This window comes from Boleophthalmus pectinirostris, unplaced genomic scaffold (assembly GCF_026225935.1).
Source record: "Boleophthalmus pectinirostris isolate CB_2022bp ecotype Guang Dong unplaced genomic scaffold, ASM2622593v1 HiC_scaffold_19, whole genome shotgun sequence".
Classification (NCBI taxonomy): Eukaryota; Metazoa; Chordata; class Actinopteri; order Gobiiformes; family Gobiidae; genus Boleophthalmus; species Boleophthalmus pectinirostris.
This window is the reverse complement of record NW_026571140.1, coordinates 3,512,845-3,530,213: the sequence shown is the minus strand read 5'-3', so window position 1 is coordinate 3,530,213 and position 17,369 is coordinate 3,512,845. Positions and strand designations below refer to the sequence as shown.

General features: G+C 39.3%; 1 protein-coding gene across 1 annotated transcript; it reads right to left on the bottom strand.

Moving 5' to 3' along the window:
- Nucleotides 1-616: 616 nt before the first annotated feature.
- Nucleotides 617-17,343, bottom strand: plaat1l (phospholipase A and acyltransferase 1-like). The gene is made up of 5 exons (XM_020932390.2): nt 17,281-17,343; nt 15,966-16,095; nt 4,685-4,773; nt 2,523-2,687; nt 617-1,326 (listed from the first exon to the last, which is right to left on the bottom strand). Exons 1-5 carry the CDS (start codon nt 17,287-17,289, stop codon nt 1,261-1,263), a joined length of 459 nt encoding a protein of 152 aa, XP_020788049.1. The 5' UTR covers nt 17,290-17,343; the 3' UTR covers nt 617-1,260.
- Nucleotides 17,344-17,369: the final 26 nt, after the last annotated feature.

Genomic DNA, 17,369 nt, shown 5'->3' with positions numbered 1-17,369 from the left:
CCTGGGGCACACTGACAGAAGCGTGGCTGCCATGTCAATTGGCGACAATGGTCCCTCCAACCACCACCACTTTCATACTAGGCAATGTGGGTGAAGTATCTTACCTAAGGACACAATAATTGAATTGATTGTATTTAACTGACCTTGACTGTCAACTGTTTATGCAGACATATGTAGCATGTTTTGGGGGAACCAGAGCAAACCATCCAGACACGGGGAGAAACATGCAAACTCCACACAGACAGGCCCGGGCGACCCGGGGATTGAACCCAGAACCTTCTTGCTATGAGGCATGAGTGCTAGCCACTCAGCCACCGTGCCGCCTAAAGACTTGTAGACATTAATTTAGTAAATTTTTCCTTTTGAAATGTTTTGACAAGATCTTAGTGTGAATCATTATGGTCAGAATAGTAAGAATTCAGATTTAAAAGTGCTTCTCAAGTCTTCTCAAGTCACAGGCCTCAAGTCTGAGTCAAGTCACTGATCTTCAAGTCCAAGTCGAGTCCCAAGTCTTAGTCCATTTTATCAAATCAAGTCTCAAGTCCTAAAAATAGTCACTCAAGTCTGACTCAAGTCCCACCTCTGCAGTCGATGAAAGAAATAGAAAATACAGTGATTGGTCATTTACAGTGTTAAAACTTTAATGCAAGTTAGGAAATGACAAGAAACATGATGAAGGTTAGTATCAGATTAAAGTTACTTTTTGCATAGGGTGACTAGATTTTTCAAAATAAAAAACTTTTTAAAAATTGTGAAACTTGTCCATAATTAAGGAAAATTGTTCTGCAGAGACCATTCATGACAAACATGTCAGTCAGTATAGTCACATTTTCTTTCTGTTTTGGTCATTTTTAGCTTTTAAAAAAATGTACCCAAACAAATTACAATTTATGGCTCTCTTTACTGTTGGTAAAGGTAAAATTGGTCAAAAATTGGAACACCTGGGACATTTCTTGTATAAAACTAGAATAAATCACTGGTTTTGTATAAATCCACTGGGACAGGGGACACAGGCTCAAAACTGAGACTGTCTCCGGTAAATAGGGACGTCTGGTCACTTTATTTTTACATACTACCACCATGTAGCACTTTTATAGGCAATTTTCTGTTCATGTTCGACACAGTTCATAAGTACATGCTTTCATATCCTGTTATTCAAATAAAAATGTGGTACAATCTGAAGCAAACGCGTGATGAGTCAAAGTGCACGTCAGGTCAGAGTGGCTTTGGTGGAAAATGTCTCCCTCTAGTGGCGACTCTTCACAGCGTCTTTGCTTCAAACTCTTTCTTCCACGTATGCATGATGTGCTCGTAGATCTTCTCAATCTGTTACACAAAATATGTACACAGTGTCAGAATGAGGCAGGGGGAAAGTACACACACACACACACACACACACAGACACACACACACATATACACACAAGAATGAGACGGAGCTGGGGAGGATTTGGGTGGAGTTGTTTTTAAACTATAAAAATGCAAATGTTTTGACCTGGTTTATACCTACATAAAAAAAAGAAGAAGAAAAAAGGCACTACATTGTCAGCACAATAAATAAATAAATAAATTAAAAAAACCACAGTGGGCCTAGATACACGCTGTAGAACTATACTGGAACATAAAATCAACAGATAGATTGATTGATAGAGAGACAGACAGATAGATAGACAGACAGATGGATGGAGAGATAGATAGATGTATAAATAGACAGATAGATAGATAGATAGATAGATAGATAAAGAGAGACAGACAGATAGATAGACAGACGGATAGAGAGATAGATGTATAAATAGATAGATGGATAGATAGATAGATTGACTAATTGATTGATTGATTGATAGACAGACAGACGGATAGAGGGATAGATAGATAGATGGATAGAGAGATAGCTGCGTAAATAGATAGATAGAGAGAGAGAGAGATAGATAGATAGATAGATAGATAGATAGATAGATAGATAGATAGATAGAGAGATAGATAGATTGATAGACAGACAGACGGATAGAGGGACAGATAGATAGATAGACAGATGGATAGAGAGATAGATGTATAAATAGATAGTCAATCAATCTATCTATCTGATTGATTGATAGAGAGACAGACGGATAGAGAGAGACAGATGTATAAATAGATAGATAGATAGATTGACTGATTGATTGACTGATAGAGACAGACAGATAGAGAGATAGATAAATGTATAAATAGATAGAAAGAGAGAGAGAGAGAGAGAGAGACACACAGACAGACAGATGGATAGGAGATCGATAAATGTATAGATGTTTAGATAGATAGAGCTATTAAGTTGAAAATAGAAGTAGCTATTAAGATGAAAACTACCACTGCATGACATCACAAGGTGGCACAGAGCATTAAAGTACAAGAGTTACTCAAACATGTGTGTATGAAACAAAACAGAGCTCCAGATGTACAAGAGTCCATGTAGTGTAATCTAGAGTCTTCAGTCACGTGTGAGTGACGGTGGAGGGGCAGCTCTCCAGTCGCCCGTGAGCACACACACACCTGTTGGGATTTCTTGACTCCGTATCGCAGCAGCGTGGCCTGGTGCTCGCTGTTGTGGTACAGGATGTCAAAGGTCATCTCTTGGCCAATCAGATTGTCGATAGCGGGCTTCACCACCGTATGGAAGTCCCTCGCGGGGAATGAGTCGTCCAGCATGTTGCTGACCTGCAGCACACGGGGAGAGAGGTCAGTCTGAGGTGTGGTCATGTGACACTAGAACACTGTAAACAACAACAGACGTAAATACACCATGGATGTGTACATGTGTATATGTGTATATGTGTATATGTGTATACGTATACTTCCACCTATCCCCGCCTTCTGTCCTTTCCTCTAATGCTCCGTCTCGTCTCTTCATTAAATACAAGTTAAATACAAACTGAAGTGTGAAATAATTCCAAGTTGACTACAGACAGAGGTTTCTAATGGTCAGTGATCAGCTCAGGTGGTTTTAATGGAGAGTTCTACAGCCAGTGCTCTATATAGATACATGTACAGATGGACAAGTATACAGATAGGTATACAGATAGATATATAGGTATATAGACAGACAGATAGATTACAGGTTTTCTCCATTGGTTTGGCTCATTTTTTGAAACAGAAATGACATTCTCAAAAAACTGACAAATCTTCAAACCACCTTGCAGTTGTTGAATGACATTTCTCATTGATTTCCTCAAATTGTAAATGTCTTTGTGCAAGTGTCTCAGTGCATCTTTGCACATGGTTCTGTACAGTTCACCTACAGTTAACACAATGAGCCACATTTAGCACATTGTCCAAATAAATAAATCTTGCTGATCTAAACTGATGAGTTGATTCTCAGTCTGATGGTTGTTCTCTCCAAAACATGTCAGCATCATTTCATCATCTAAGTCATCATCTGCACAACAGTCTGTTCAGTTGTCAAAATCAGTCAAGAACAAAATACCATGAACACCATATATGATTTTTTTGGGGGGTAACATTTGATAAATTGATGACAGTATTTGTCAGTCAGGTGAAATTAGAACTTCCTCTCACATTATGTGATCATGTGGGACAGTGTGAATTTCCACTGTGGCTCATCAGGGTCTGGTTCACTCCACATCCAATGATGCTCATGGAGCTACTACCACCAGACTCTCATTTCCTCAATCCAATTGAGGAGTTTTTTCCATGTGGAGGTGGAGAATGTATGAACATCGGACTCAAGACCAGGATGCTGCGTGTGAGGACATCACAGAGGATCAGAGGTGTATAGACAGATGTATAGATGTATAGATACAGTAGATATGTAGAAGTACAGATAGATAAATAGATAGATAAATGTATAGACAGATGCATATATGTAAAGATAGATGTATAGATAGAGAGATAAATAGACAGATAGATACATGTATAGATGGACAGATAGATAAATAGATAAATGTATAGATGTATAGATAGATAGATACATACCTGTATAGATAGCTATATAGATAGTATAGATAGGTAAATATATAGATAAATGTATAGATGTATAGATGTAAAGATAGATGTTAAAATAGATGTTAAGAGAGTCAGTTCTATATCAATAAAAAACTGTGGTTGTAGTTTGAAGCTCAGACTGGGGAAAGAAATACAACTGTTTTTGATTTCAAACTCCATAAATATGACCCACTATTCACTTCCACACGCGGGACCGGAGCACACACACAGCATTTGAACACAACATTTACACAGTGAGTTAGAGGAGCCAAGCACTTGTAATAAATATGTCTCTTCTGTAAACCACGGCTCTCCATCTGCACTTCTGCTCCTGAACACAAACTACAGCCCATCATCACTCAGTATGAATGAGAAACAGTGATCTCCTCAAAGCGCTTGACCCACATTTTGTCCCATGTATTTGAGCTAAATGTGTCTCACCCCAGTACAAAAGTACCAAAAAATTAAGTACAATCTAAAGTATTTAATCATTTAAGAGCAGGTTCTAGTACTTTCAACTCCGCTACTTTATTGAAGTCAAAGTATTTCGAATATTAAGTAGTGCGGCTTTGAACTGGAAAGTATTGATTAGAAAACAGTGTAATAAATGGCCTTTTAAGAACTGCTGCTTATATTTCAAATTCTCTGACAGTGTGAAGAGTGATTTTGACTGTAAAAATGTGTAATTTAACACAGTGGTATCTTTGTAGTACCTTGTAGTTCGTCCCCAGCATCATTAGAGGATCCAGTTTGACCTCTGACCTCAGCGCTCGGCCGAACAGCACCAGTCTGGAGTCGGAATCTGGACACAAATTAAAAAGAACATTTGAAATTCTGAAATTAAACATGACTTAATACAAATAAGACTTGGGAGAATTTCTTCTTGAAGGTGCATTGTGTAACTTTTCTGGTGGAAGGTCTGTCAAATGCTTTTCTCCATGCAGATGTTGTTGCTTTGTCTGGAATGTTCCACAGTATGGCATTTCCATGGAGACCAAATCAGACCAAGTTACAGATCTGTGGAGAGGTGACTCTGCTCACAGTCAGAATGTTTTTCTAGGTATTTTTGAGCCATAAAACCACCTGTAATTGTGTGTAGAATCCCTCAGTCGTCCAGTTAGAATCCATGGCAAAGGAGTAATTCAGTTTTGTCAACTGGACAAACGTTTATTTAGGTCAAAAACATTTTGCAGCTCATCCAAGCTGCTTCTTCAATTCTGGTCAGACGCTGGTGGACACTTCCTTATATCTGCCTGAAGGGAGCTGGGGCTAACTACACTGAAACTAGTCTGAAACTAAGACATGTACTTGTTTACAAGTAAGTAAGCTATTTTTGTGAGAGAATCCTTCCTAAAGGGACAGTTCAGAATTTTGGACATAGGACCTCATTTCCTCGTGATCCAGACTGTTAGAGACGTGTGGAGACACTTTTTGAAATATTCCATCTAGTACTTGTATTTGCAGGTCGCTGGTGCTAGACTAAATGGCCATAGTTATCCTGCCACTAAAAACAGTCTTACCCACTTCACAAAACACCAGAGGCAACAATTATTACATCAGACTGTCCATGTGAATGTCTGTGTTGTGTTGAATAATTTTAGAAGTAAAACCAACCTTATATTTGAAGGATTTATGTCTGAGCAGCAGCAGTGAGTTGTACTTCCTGATAGAAAGTGGTGGACTGATATATGAGAAAACAGTTCCTCAACATGTGACGATTCATGTGATGCAAGGTGAGTTTTATTTCAAACATTATTCTATCAACACAGACATTCACATGGACAGTCTGGTGTAATAATAGATTTGTTTCGGGTGTTTTGTGGAGTGGGTAAGACAGGATAACTATGACGATTGACATGCACTAGTCTAGCACCAGTGACCTCTGCAAATACAAGGACTGGATGGAATATTTTAAAAAGGGTCTCCGCACGTCTCCAATACTCACTGGCTCACTAGGAAATGAGGTCCTATCAGAAATGGAGGACTCAGACATCTGTCAAGCCTAAATCAAAACAAACAAAGAGAACAACGGGGGAGCCAGGTCAGGACCAGAGGTATGAAAGCACTTATTATGGCCGTGAAGGATTCTGCTAATGACCCCACACTCAGTGCGAGTTCAACAGACCGAGCTACAAACAGAAACTGTAAACAAGTAGATGTGTTTGTTTCAGAGTAGTTTCATTGTAGTTAGCTCCTCCCTTTAGGCAGATATAAGGAAGTGAAGGAACTGACCAGAACTGAAGAAGCAGCTTGGATAAGTTGCAAAACATATTCAAACAAATAAACGTTTGTCCAGTTGACAAACTGAATTTCTCCCTTTGCCGTGGACTCTACCTGGACGACTGAGGGATTGACTTACTTGTTTTTAACCCTACTTGTTTTACAGTTTGTTAGTTAGCTCAACCTATTCATCTGTACCAAGTGCGGGGTCATATTGGCAAAATCATTCAGGCCCATAGTAAGAGTTTTCACACCTCTGGTCCTGACCTGGTTCCTTCTGTTGTTCTCTTTGTTTTAGGTTTAAGGATGGAGTTGTAAATAGGAGACAGTTTAGTTTAGTTTAGTTTATTAAGATCCCCATTAGCTACTGAAACATCAGTAGCTATTCTTCCTGGGGTCTCCTCAAATTCATTACATAGAAATTGTTGTGTAACACATAAACTTCACACACAGAGACAACCCCCACCCACCCAAACACCCACCCATACACCCAAACCCACCCACCCAAACACCCACCCATACACCCAAACACCCACCCACCCACCCAAACACCCAAACACCCAAACACCCACCCACCCAAACACCCACCCACTCAAACACCCCCCCCACACACACAAACACACACACAATAACAAGACATGAAAGCTCAATTTATAGGAAAAGTAATAAATAAAAAGTAAAAATAAACAACAATTAAAACAGATATCAATAACAATAATACATACATAAACAGTAACTAATCATTGTGTAAAAAGGAACAGTTTTAACTTTTTTTTTAAATAGCTTTTTGTTGTTTTCAAACAACAAAAATGCTGGCAGTGTGTTCCATGCAACTATGGCTCAATAACCAACAGTCCGCTGCATTTGATTGATTCTGCACACAGGAAGCACACCACTTATATTTTGGCTTTGACGAGTTTAATAATTGTGGGTATCTGAGAAAAACACTAATTTGTAATAAAATATTTCTGGGATTTTAGTTAAAATGATATTTCTAATAAAAGTTAATAAATGGTGCTTGAGTCTGTATTTTACAGTCAGCCAGGCCGACTCATTGTGCATTATGATTATATTAGTTCTATATGGGCAGCTCAAAACAAGCCTCGCTGCTTTATTCTGAGCGACTTGTAACCTGTACAAGTTATTTTCACATGTGTTTGACCAAATGACAGATGCATAATCCATCTGAGAAAGAACTAATGACTGTACTAGATTTTTGAGCAACCACTGTGGGAGACATTTTCTACTTGTTTCAACTTGTTCAATTAAAATCGCTCCCAGTGTTAAGTGTAGGTTAGTTGATGTCTGAGGCCTGCATTTCTGTTCAAAGATGGACTGTCTTTCCTAACAAAAAAATGGCCTCTTTAACTCTCAAACCCTCTCAAAACCTGTAATTGGATAAATGTAAGATAGAGCTGTTGAATGCCATACTGCGGAACATTCAAGGCAGAGCAGTGACATCTGCATAGAAATAAGCAGGTTTGTAGTATATTTTCTGTATTTATGGAAACTAGTTGTGTGGTGACATGCAGGAGGCTTGTAGGGGCATTGGATCATACTGCTAAAAATAAGGAGGGTTCAAATAGGGCCCGGGAGAGATCGCTAAATTACTCAAACACGCATGGATGACTCTCACACCTCTTCAGACATGTTTTTGAAGAGGAAACAACTCCAAAAAGCTGATTTTGCATAGTACTTCATTCTCTTTAAACTCATTACACCAACACCTCATTTGATTTTCTTAGCACCATGGGACCTGACCACGAGTGCACTCTCACACACTTTCACACACTCACACACACACACACACACACGTTTTGCATGACTGTCACCATGAGACCGACAGAGCAGAACAATCTTTTAGATCGAGGCCTTGAAACCACACCACGCTCAGATCTTACCCTTATATTCCAACATACAAAAATTGTCAACGCGATACAATTCAACTTCCAAAATGTTTTACAAATCAGACGTTTGTTGTACTTTTATGTTCATAGTGCATTTATCTCCTGAGTACTGCTTTTGTACTTTATAATATTTGAACGACTGCAACTGTACAGCCATGAGAAGCCTAGCAGCAAGGAAAGTTGTTTTTTTTTTTACATGTCGTCACCACAATATACCTCACGAATAAACCCTCCATGGTCTCAGAGTCAATACTTCATAGCAGTAAGTCATAAACAGTTAAAGGGCCCATGTTACCCCATATGGGGAAAAAATGGAAAAAGAAAAAAAAAGAATTTACCAGTGTCTTTGTAGTAAATCTTTATATAAGGTTAATATGTGTCATGTGGTTTACTCCTGAAAGTGTCCCCCTTTTGCATTTTTCTCATACAACTATATTATGAAAAACTAGTAAAGATAAAGTGAACATTTTGCATGACATTTACAGGTAATGTGCATGATCAACTACATTTTCTTTGTATGTTCCACGTAATGTTTGTATTCTTTAATTATATGTTGCAAAAAATAAATAAAAAATCATAGTCAGAAGGGATTTGAACCCAGGTCATCCATGTGAAAGTCCTGACCTCCTGTCAGTTGAGAAATGTGAAAAAAAAAACGTAAGTGTATAGCTGCTTTTTTGAATATTACAAGTCAATATAGAGCTTTGTAATAATGAGGATTTTGCAGAGTAAAAATCTTTTCACAGCCTGATGTTTGTTCACTGTGAGATCAGTGGAAGAGTGTGTGTCTTATGTTTTTTAAGGTTGTAATGCAAGATTTGTATTACTGTGTTTATCCCCACGGAAGCTGAGAGGGGTCACAACAAACGCAAACACCGCAACAAACACAAACGCCACAACACAAACGCAAATGCCACAACACATTAAAAAGCCACAACACATCAAAAAGCCACAACACATTAAAAAGCCACAACGGAAGTGACCGCGGGACTCTATTTTCCGATGGACCGATCAAGCGTCAAGTGAAGAAGAAGAACTACAGTGTGAAAAGTAAAGGAACAGAAAAGTTGGAAATGTAAGTAAAAGTAATTTATTGTTTTATCATTATTCGTTTCACGTTGTAGTTCTTCTTCATCACTTGCCCCTTGATCGGTCCGTCGGAAAATAGAGTCCCGCGGTCACTTCCGTTGTGGCTTTTTAAAGTGTTGTGGCTTTTTAATGTGTTGTGGCTTTTTAATGTGTTGTGGCTTTTTAATGTGTTGTGGCTTTTTAATGTGTTGTGGCATTTGTATTTGTTGCGGCGTTTCCCAACACAGTGTTGGGAAGGTTACTTTTAAAATGTATTCCCCTACAGATTACAGATTACAGATCCCAAAATGTAGTTTGTAACGGAATCCATTAAGTCACTTAAGGTGAGTAATGTAATCTGAATACTTTGGATTACCTGGTTTGCTGGAGAGAAGCAAAAACGAGGAAATCTTCACATAAGCTGTTTTATCTGCTAAAAGAAAATAAAAAGCCCAGACTTTACTTAACCAAATTAAAAATAGTATTGATAGAAGAGGAGCAGCCCGGTCCACACAACATAGTTTAGTCCTGTTCAATCCTGTTTGAGACATAGTTTAGACCTGGTTTTAGACCCGGTTTAGACCTGGTTTAGACCTGGTTTTAGACCTGGTTTAGTGTCCGGCAATGAGTGGAATTACCGAAAAAAGAAAGAAGGAAAAAAAAAAGGGGGTATATAGCCCAAAATGTGAAAACAGGAAAACAGGAAAATACCACAGTGTAATCCATTTATTTCAACCAAGTAACTGTAATCCAATTACCACTCATTCAAACAGTAACTGTAACCAAATACAGTTACTCATAATTTGTACTCTGATTATGTAACTCTGGTACATGTAATCTGTTACTCCAACATTAAATATAAATGGAGTTGTGATTTGTTTCATTCACACACTTTTAACTCTCAAACCCTCCATATTTAGGTTGAGTTCTTTTCTCAAACTGAAAACACTCTGCTGGGTGTGGTCATGCTCCTCTGTGTTTGAATCATTTGGATCATTTCAGACCTGGAATTGCCAATCTCTACTGAACTAAAGTTACTACTGAACTGCCACTTCATGACATCACAAGGTGGAGCAGAGTATTTTGAAATGTGGAGATGTAGACAGACATAATAAAGAGTTACTCAAACATGTGTAAATGAAACAAAACACAATTCGAGGTATGTTTTTGTGGATGTCTCAACATTAAAATGTGACTTAAAGCTCACAAGAGTCAGTTTTGTGTAATACAGGCAGTGTTGGGGAGTAACAGATTACATGTACCAGAGTTACGTAATCAGAGTACAAATTATGAGTAACTGTATTCAGTTACTGTTTCAGTGAGTGGTAATTGGATTACAGTTACTTGGTTGAAATAAATGGATTACACGGCGGTGTTTTCCTGTTTTCACATTTTGGGCTATATCTCTTTTTTTCTCTCATTTCCGGATACTAAACCAGGTCTAAACCCAGGTCTAAACCAGGACTAAACCCAGGTCTAAACCAGGACTAAAACCAGGACTAAAACCAGGACTAAAACCAGGACTAAAACCAGGTCTAAAACCAGGTCTAAAACCAGGTCTAAAACCAGGACTAAACCAGGACTAAACTAGGACACAGATTTAGCACGAAACACATCAGATACAGATGTTATTCTGCCAATTAAAGTCCACACGAAACATCCAAACTGCTGAACCTGTGAGTGTGGGTCTGTGAGTGTGGGTCTGACCTCTGTGAGTGTGGGTCTGACCTCTGTGAGTGTGGGTCTGGGTCTGTGAGTGTGGGTCTGTGAGTGTGGGTCTGACCTCTGTGAGTGTGGGTCTTGGTCTGTGAGTGTGAGTGTGGGTCTGTGAGTGTGGGTCTGTGAGTGTGGTCTCTGGGTCTGTGAGTGTGGGTCTGTGAGTGTGGTTCTGGGTCTGTGAGTGTGGGTCTGTGAGTGTGGTTCTGGGTCTGTGAGTGTGGGTCTGGGTCGGGGGCATTATTCTGTTCTTCATACAGTCAGAGAGCAGCTCTCATGTGCTCAGTTCCCCATTACACAAAAATGTAGGGCAGATTTTGGTTCGGGGTCAGGTTCGGGCAGTAGTCTTCGTGTTGTCCGCAGACTCGGGTCACTCTGCCGCTCGGTGCGTAAAGACTAAAGTAAAAGTGTTAAAGTTGCGTTCATTAAATCAAAGCCTGGCTCCTACAGTGTCCAAGGGAAGAGTTTTTCTCTCAGGTCGGGTCATTATTTCGTCCTCTGTGTTGGTCACAGACTGTGTTTTGTAGAAGTCTATGGTCGTGGTGTGGACTGTGGGACTCTGCGCTGCACCGAGTCCGGGAACGTGGCCGCGCTCGTGCACGAGTGTCAAATGTATAATATTGTGGAGAATAAAGAGTGGAATAAACAGCCCTGCTCCTTGTTTTGTGAACCAAACACTTAAATGCGCAAATCTGAAGGTCATTCTTCTATATACGTGGATTTCTGATCAAACACTTCCTCAAACTCTGTTCACTTCTGCTTCTCTCCACGAGTGTCGCTTTTCCCCCGTGTCTCCAGACTTTGCGTAGAACTTACAGGAGGTCCCGAGTTGGTGTAGAGTTAAGCAAAGAGCCACGCCTTAGTCGAGTTTTATAAATACTGCAGTTGGCGTAGGAAGCGCGTACGCACTGATTTTTGCGTAAGCAAGCTTTATATATGAGGCCCCAGGTCTAAACCAGGACTAAAACCAGGTCTAAACCAGGACTAAAACCAGGTCTAAACCAGGACTAAACCAGTACTAAAACAAGATTTAACAGGACTAAATCCTGCTGCGCGGACCGTGTCTCCTCGTCTTCTATCAATAATATTTTTAATTTGGTTCAGTAAAGTCTGGGCTTTTCATTTTCTTTTAGCAGACAAAATATCTTATGTGAAGATTTCCTCGTCTTTGCTTCTCTACAGCAAATCAAGTAATCCAAAGTATTCAGATTACATTACTTACTTTAAGTACCTTACTGGATTACGTAACAAACTACATTTTGGTGTATGTAATCTGTAATCTGTAGGGGAATATTTTAAAAGTAACCTTCCCAACACTGAATACAGGACCTTTAAACATGTGTTAAGTCTTCATGTTGTAGTTGGGACATCAAACTTTAGATGAATGTGCGCACAAAAACATAGGAGCAGTCATAAAATATTTCAACAGAAGAGCAAACCAGGGCTGTTCGTGTTGTAAAGTACATGAACGCAGCTCTTCCTCTGACTGACACTTTGAGCGTTTCTGTATTTTTCTCATTTTCTCTCTCGCTCTGTAACAGTGAATTATTGAGCTGAAGCTTGTGTGAGGCTCACAGCACACACAACTCTCACACAACGAACAAAAGAGGAGAGCTTTTCACTTTCAGGACGGTTTCAGTGTGACGTCTGCCTGTGGGAACAACGCCGCTCCAGTTTAAAGAGAAACAGAGAGGTCACGATCTGCATGTAGGTCTGCAATACGCAGTTCCTTTCACTTCTACATATATGTTTGAATTGGGATTTTCTGTGCTCACAAAAATGAAAACAAAGAACAGAAACAGACTGAACGCTGCTCCTGATCTGCTGCTGCGTCTCCTCCCGCACCCGGACTGAAACACACTACAAAAACACAGACAGGTCGACCTATCTCACTAGAAATGTTGACATGTTTTGTATAATTTCTAATCTTTTTGTCATTATTTTATTGACTGTTTTGTTCCAATATTGCTGGTTCAATTGAATGTTGAAAAAAAAAAAAAGAAATGAGCTACATTTAATGTCCAAATAGGCGAATTATGGATCCTTTTATTGCTTTTTCAAACTCAGTCAACAATAAAATATCCTCATGAATGTTCAGTTTTAATAATGTTCAGTAGTTTGTGATTTATGATTAATGTCTAAAGGTCTCTGAAGGTTTGTGATGTTTAAAATATGGGTCACCAACACCTGTGATTAAAAAATGTATTACTTGCAAATACATATCTCATATCTACAAAATATTACAAGATGCTACCACAGAGAACACACTACATATTAAGGAGAAATGGGAATTAGAAATGAAAACAATAATTAAGGATGAGGACTGGGATCGGACACTTCGGGAGGGATACAAAATTCCAAACAGCCCAGTACTAAGAGAGTTTGAATGGAAAACTAAAATTCGATTCTTTAGAACTCCTTTTATTACATGTCAGTTTGGTGGAACCTCAGATAAATGTTGGATTGGCTGTGGTCTGGTGGGGGATCATTCCCATATAGGCGAGTTTCATTGTTGACAAACGCTCTCGTTGCATGCTGGGAATTATTTTGGTCGGCGGCAAGAAACACTAATTCAACATGACGGACGGAGCGAGAAAACACGTAAAGGGTATTGATCCTGGTTATTTATCCACTCTAACGGCAGAGGACCCAAGACCATTTGACCAGAAATTGGTCATAAGCATCGACGGACGACAAATCACCCTTTTCAACCCCGACAGAGCCTGGACCAAACCAAATTTCTGGTCAGAATCACCAACTACCTGGACAAATATTCACTTTGGTGATATCCACAATGACTTGGTGGAAACTCCTGGGCCATTCACAGCAGAAAAGATGAAAACCTCCAAGAGTCTCGATGTGTTGTTGAACTTGTTGGAGTCCACGGTTTGTTAGGATCTTCTACGTTCTGCGGATGTTTGAAAGGCGTTTAATTCACCGTTAGTGGTTCTTTTCACTCAGAATATGAAAAAGACATTTTCCTTCTTCCGTGCTTCTATTTGTGCATCCGATAATGCAGCAGGAATTTACCATTATTGGGGATAAATACGCGAGGTTACGTACTGTGTTTGACTGCTATCATGTTTCTTGCCTCTGACCAAAATATTTCCCAGCATGCAACGCAGGCTTTTAATAACAATGACGTCAGCTGAAACTCGCCTATATTCTGGGACTGTCCTAAACTGGCAACATCTTGGAGGGACGTGCAATGCAAAACTGAAAACTGTTTGGGGATCAAAATTATATTCACTAGCTAGGACCACGCCAACGACAACATAGTGCGAAGTAGTTTATTGATAATGTACAAAGCGAGGCAAAGATGGCTGGGTTGAGACTATGGGTGGTGGCTCCGTCTCAATCTACAATTGGCCCAGCCGGAACGGGACCCCCCTTGTAGGGGTCTTATGACTGAAAGACAAAATAGGGGATGGGAGGGTGGGGTCGAGTTCGCCGAGACAAACTGGGATGATGGGAAAGGCTGCTACATATAGGCTTCTGGGAAATTAGAGGCGTGGTCGAGGTGAGTTGTGGTTCGCCGGTGAGAGGAGAGGGCGGCTGAGGCGTGGTCCTGCTCCTGAATCTCAGTTAATCGTATTAACTACATTTAGAGTCATGTTTTGTGCTGTTGGGAATTTTTCCAAATGACTTCAGAGCAAATAGCTATTTTCATTTGCTGAAAATTTGACTCTTAATTGCCAAAAAAATGAGAACAGTCTCCTGACTCAGGCCGCTGCCCCCCACAATGACCCAGTGGAAAAATAAAATAAAAGGTGTGTATCTTACGGAGCAAATAACTGCAAGGTTACAAATGAAACAGATTTATTCATGGACAAATGGTCTTCAGTTCAGGCCTATATTTTAAAAGGATGACTATCTTTATTTTTCCTGTTATGTTGTAGTGTGTGTGTTGTATATTATGAATGATAAATGAGGAGACAATGTGTATGACTGTATTTATACTGTAACTTTATTGTCATTTTACTTGTATTGCATTTTTACTGCTGTTTCATAATTATGTGGCTTGCACCAAAATTTGTTAATAAAAATAAGTAAAAAATAAAATAAAATAAAATTAAATATGGGTCACCAGAAAAAAAGTTTGGGAAACACTGGTGTAGTGGGTTCAGTGTTGGGGAGTAACAGATTACATGTACTGGAGTTACGTAATCAGAGTACAAATTATGAGTAACTGTATTCAGTTACAGTTACTGTTTCAGTGAGTGGTAATTGGATTACAGTTACTTTGTTGAAATAAATGGATTACACAGAAGTATTTTCCTGTTTTTACATTTTGGGCTAAACCAGGTCTAAACCAGGACCAAACCAGGACTAAACCAGGACTAAAATCAGGACTAAACCAGGACCAAACCAGGACCAAACCAGGACCAAACCAGGACTAAAATCAGGACTAAACCAGGACTAAACATTATGACACTTAACAGGAGGTGGGCATAAGGCAGCAGTGATCTCATATAAAAAATAATTTCTCTATCAGTAATATTTTTTAATTTGGTTAAGTAAAGTCTGGGCTTTTTTATTTTCTTTTAGCAGATAAAACATCTTATGTTCAGATCCTCGTCTTTGCTTCTCTACAGAAAACAAAAGTCTCTTCATTTAGACTTGGGCTCAATTTGAAGAGAACAAACAACAATTTTCAGGATGTGGTCGCTATATTCATGTCGTTTTAAAAAGCATGACAATATTAAGTAATCCAAAGTATTCAGATTACGTTACTCACTTTAAGTAATTTAATGGATTCTGTTACAAACTACATTTTGGGATATGTAATCTGTAATCTGTAGGAGAATACATTTTAAAAGTCACCTTCCCAACACTGAGTGGGTTAAAAGCATCTGCCTTTCAGCTGGAAGGCTGAGGTACAGTTAGAGTTTGTCTGTTTATGAAGCATGAAGGCTTGATCACACAGACACACAGGAGCATTTCCTCAGTAAGCAGCAAGAGCAACAGAACATTCTGTGCTCTCGAGAAGGGGACAACCCCAACACACAGGACACATGTTTAAAAGAACAGAGCTTGAGGTTTCAGCATGGCAATCCAGGATGTTCAACAGTGTGTGACTGACCTCGAGAGGTGAGGTGGGCCACATACGGCACTCCGTCCTTCTCTCCGTAGTACACGCCAAAGTGAGAGAAGTACTTGTTCCTAGGGTACTCGATGATGTCACCAGGGTACACAGTAGGGTGAGAGTGCTTCTGCAGAAGAGACACAGTACAGAGAGTGAAACAGAGTCAGCATTATGATAGGTCATGGCTAATATGATTTAAAAGATCATGTTCTGTTGAATGTTTTGTTTCTTATGAGAAACCTGAGAAATGTTCAACATCTTCAGGTAATAGATCGACACCATTCACCATTTTTCCTTCAGTATTTAAACATAAGGGTCGTCTTGAGGCTGCACTTTAGAACTCTATAGCCAGTGTTGGGAAGGTGACTTTTAAAATGTATTCCCCTACAGATTACAGATTACACACACCAAAATGTAGTTTGTAACAGAATCCAATAAATTACTTAAAGTGAGTAATGTAATCTGAATACTTTGGATTACTTGATTTGCTGTAGAGAAGCAAAGACGAGGATATTGTAACATAAGATGTTTTGTCTGATAAAAGAAAATGAAAAGCCCAGACTTTACTTAACGAAATTAAAAATATTATCGATAGAAGACGAGGAGACATGGTCCACACAGCAGGATTTAGTCCTGTTAAATCCTGTTTGAGACACAGTTTAGACCTGGTTTAGTCCTGGTGTAGTCCTAGTTTAGACCTGTTTTTAGACCTGGTTTAGTCCTAGTTTAGACCTAGTTTAGATCTAGTTTTAGACCTGGTTTAAGACCTGGTTTAGACCTGGATTAGTCCTGGTTTAGTCCTAGTTTAGACCTGGTTTAGTGTCCGGCCAGGAGTGGAATTACCAAAAAAAAAAAGGGATATAGCCAAAAATGTGAAAACAGGAAAATACCACAGTGTAATCCATTTATTTCAACCAAGTAACTGTAATCCAATTACCACTCACTTACACAGTAACTGTAACTGAATACAGGTACTTATAATTTGTACTCTGATTATGTAACTCTGGTACATGTAATCTGTTACTCCCCAACACTGACTATAGCATACAGAATAAAAAAAACCCTTCCAAATATGTCCAATTGTATTTGAGTTTAGTTTATTTAGTTTAAGAATGATTTAAGATGATGCACCCTGCTGACTGCTGCTCGCTGCTCCAGACCGAGGGCCCCAGTGGTGCTGATAAATGAGTCAGCGTCAGATATTTTCCAGTGTCAATATTTTCATTCTTCTCTCCTTTTATCTCATCATGACATGCTGTATATTTGTCCTCATAACATTATTGGATAGAATAGAAGAGTTAAAGTGACTTACGAGCCCCATGTGGAGTCTGGAGAGTTCCTCTGCAGTGAAGCCTGAACCACAACAGCTGTGAGACTGTATCAGAGCTGCAGTTACACAAG